Source organism: Belonocnema kinseyi, chromosome 6, assembly GCF_010883055.1.
Source record: "Belonocnema kinseyi isolate 2016_QV_RU_SX_M_011 chromosome 6, B_treatae_v1, whole genome shotgun sequence".
NCBI classification, from domain to species: domain Eukaryota; kingdom Metazoa; phylum Arthropoda; class Insecta; order Hymenoptera; family Cynipidae; genus Belonocnema; species Belonocnema kinseyi.
Genome location: NC_046662.1, coordinates 3,004,249 through 3,006,904, shown reverse-complemented (window position 1 = coordinate 3,006,904; position 2,656 = coordinate 3,004,249). Strand labels below are relative to the sequence as shown.

The 2,656-nt window shown below is 33.5% G+C and overlaps 2 protein-coding genes across 2 annotated transcripts in view; one reads left to right on the top strand and one right to left on the bottom strand.

The window, feature by feature from the left end:
* LOC117174582 (cytochrome c oxidase assembly factor 7 homolog) overlaps positions 1–886 on the top strand; it is a 2,806-nt gene extending 1,920 nt beyond the window's left edge. The window contains exon 3 of the mRNA XM_033363810.1: positions 362–886. Coding sequence (XP_033219701.1) covers positions 362–828 — 467 coding nt within the window. The 3' untranslated portion in view covers positions 829–886. The remainder of the gene's footprint in view (positions 1–361) is intronic.
* A 1,184-nt stretch (positions 887–2,070) lies between these two features.
* LOC117175072 (NADPH-dependent diflavin oxidoreductase 1) overlaps positions 2,071–2,656 on the bottom strand; it is a 12,782-nt gene continuing 12,196 nt past the window's right edge. Inside the window, exon 3 of the mRNA XM_033364614.1 lies at positions 2,071–2,402. Coding sequence (XP_033220505.1) covers positions 2,177–2,402 — 226 coding nt within the window. The 3' untranslated portion in view covers positions 2,071–2,176. The remainder of the gene's footprint in view (positions 2,403–2,656) is intronic.

Genomic DNA, 2,656 nt, shown 5'->3' with positions numbered 1-2,656 from the left:
GGGCAGATGTGCCATGAACTGAGTCCAATTCATTTTTTATCTCATATGGAGTTAAACCCTTTAAATGAAAATGTTTGATTTCCGCTCTGAACTCGTTTTTTTTCATTTTTCTTAACGAACATTTTTTTTCTCAATTGGTTATAAAAACACGTAAACTCAGAAGATGTGGACTGTGACTGCACCATATATCTAGTCGGGAGTGGTGCTGACTGAAAACAGATGATTTGGAGCGATTCGCGCGCCATCTGTTGGTCATTCTAAGGACTTATTGAACTACCCTCGTATTAAAAAAAACAAAAAGAATTTAAAACATTGTTGTAATAGGGCTCATTTTCCCTTAATTCTACTTTCTTTTATTCAGGTGAGGGTTGCAAAAAAGATGCAAAGACAGCCTTCGAATATATGAGAAAAGGTTGCGAATTAAAAGATGGCGCCGGATGCCTCTATGCCGGATTGTTGGCTTGTTCCAAAGATGACGTCGGAAGGCCCGACAAAAAATTATTAGTTAACGAAGGAGTTGCTATGATGGACAAAGCCTGCAGCGAACTCAACGAGCCCAGAGCCTGCTTCTATTTGTCTACAATTTACCTCGGCGGCATTTCCGGCTACTTTGAAAAAAACTTGCGGAAGGCCTACAAGTTGTCATTGAAATGTTGCGAAAATGGAAATCCTTATGCCTGTGCAAATATTGCGCAAATGCACGCTCGCGGAGAAGGAGTCGAGAAGAATAAAGAATTGGCCGACACTTTCCGAAAACGAGCTGTAGAACTCGAAAATGAGATGAAGAGCAATCAAGGAATTCAATTTCAACAGGGAATTGACACATGATAGGCATTTAGTTTATATTTTAAGATAGAGAATAAAATATATTGGATTTCGATTAAGACTGAGTCGTTTTTTATTCTTTGTTTTCCTCATCCAATCATCCCTCCTCTGAAACCTTTACCATATTGAATATTTCCACTTATGACGAAATTTCAAAATGGCCGAACACCTCTGGCATAATCTTAGTTAAAGGATTGTGTTTTTTGGCAAATTTCAAGTCATTATTCGAAATACTCTTTGAATTCTTGCCGATGCTGATTAAACGCATTTTTCTCAAAACAGTTTTTTTACGATTGGCGGACATTGTAACTCAAAAACTATTTAACCGATCGGTCTGAAATTTTAATATGTTTTTCTATACACCAATAGCTATAACTTAAACTATTACGAAAAAGATTGATAAAGATCTTTAATTTTCATCTTGATTTTTAACTGAAAAGAAATTGGATTCTTGAAAAATAAAATACAAAGGTCTGCCATTTTTTAAATATTTGCCCGAAATGATCCCGTTTGACTTTTTGGTTTCAGACGTTCCAGTCACTTGCAATCATGCCCGCCAAAAAAAACAGGAGTTTTCATTGACCTCAAGAAACAGCTATAAAATGTTGATAAAAAAATTATGTCAACATTTTTTCTTGTTTTTTAAGTTTTAAATTACATGTATGAAAATATCCCATTAAAAATCGAGAATGGGAGGGGGTCCCCTTAATTCCTCTTTTATATACTCATTATGCAGTAAAAATAATAAGATTCCAATCCCTTTCAAAGCTGATCGGAGCTGCCAAACGTAACCTCAAATAAATTAAAAACACGATTTTTGTTTGAAGCATTAGAACACGGTCGAAAAGCATGAAATTTGCAAAAGCTAGTAGTATTGTACACAAAAGTACATTTTTGTATTGTAAAATATTCGCCGGGTTCAAAAATTATCAATTACAAAAGTATAAAATCATGAAAAACTATTTTTTAGCAGAACCTTCTGTGTGGAAATCGTAGAATGACCGATGCTATGTTTTAAAAAGCTTTTTACTTCATTATTATTCGAAAAACAGTCAATAAATCTAACGAAATTTGCAAAATTAAAAGGTATTAACATTTTTAAATTTCATGGTTGCTTTGTGGTATTCAGAAAAATATTGTCGGCGCTAGGCATAGAAAGGGATTCAAGTATTCAATATTTCCAATACTTTTTAATGCATGGCTTAATTCTTACCGGGAGGAACATTTTCAGCAAATTCGAAAGTAATTTCCTATTCTTTATTAATTAAGATTTGTTATTATTAAAATACTATGGTTACAAATAAAAATAAAGTATCACAGACTTGTCAACTTGACTATAAATTCAGAATCATTACTCCCATGTTTCGGTCTGATACCGATTGTTCTTTTCCAAGAGGTTGATAAACTTTTCAGCCTCTTCTTCATTCATCTTTCCGAAATTCTTAGCCAAACTAACGAATTCCTCTCGCACGCTGTTTGGCATATTTTTAGAACTGCCCGCCAAGTAAATATTGGCACCGTTGCTCACAAATTCCCAGCATAGTTTTCCTTGTTGCCGAATGACATGTTGAACATATCTACAATTAAAAATTATTCCTAAAGTCGCGAATATTGAAAGAAAACAAAAAAATACATTTATTTTATTTAGTATTTTACATTTGCAGGAATCGGACTTTATTTCTAAATCAAAAATAGTTAAAATAGTGTTAGAAATTGAAAAAAATAGTATTGAAATACGAGGGTGGATTGATAAGTTTCCGGCCTGACCAAGAAAAACAACGTTTTTAAGAATTTTTTTTTTTTTATTTCTCAACATAATCTCCTCCAAGGC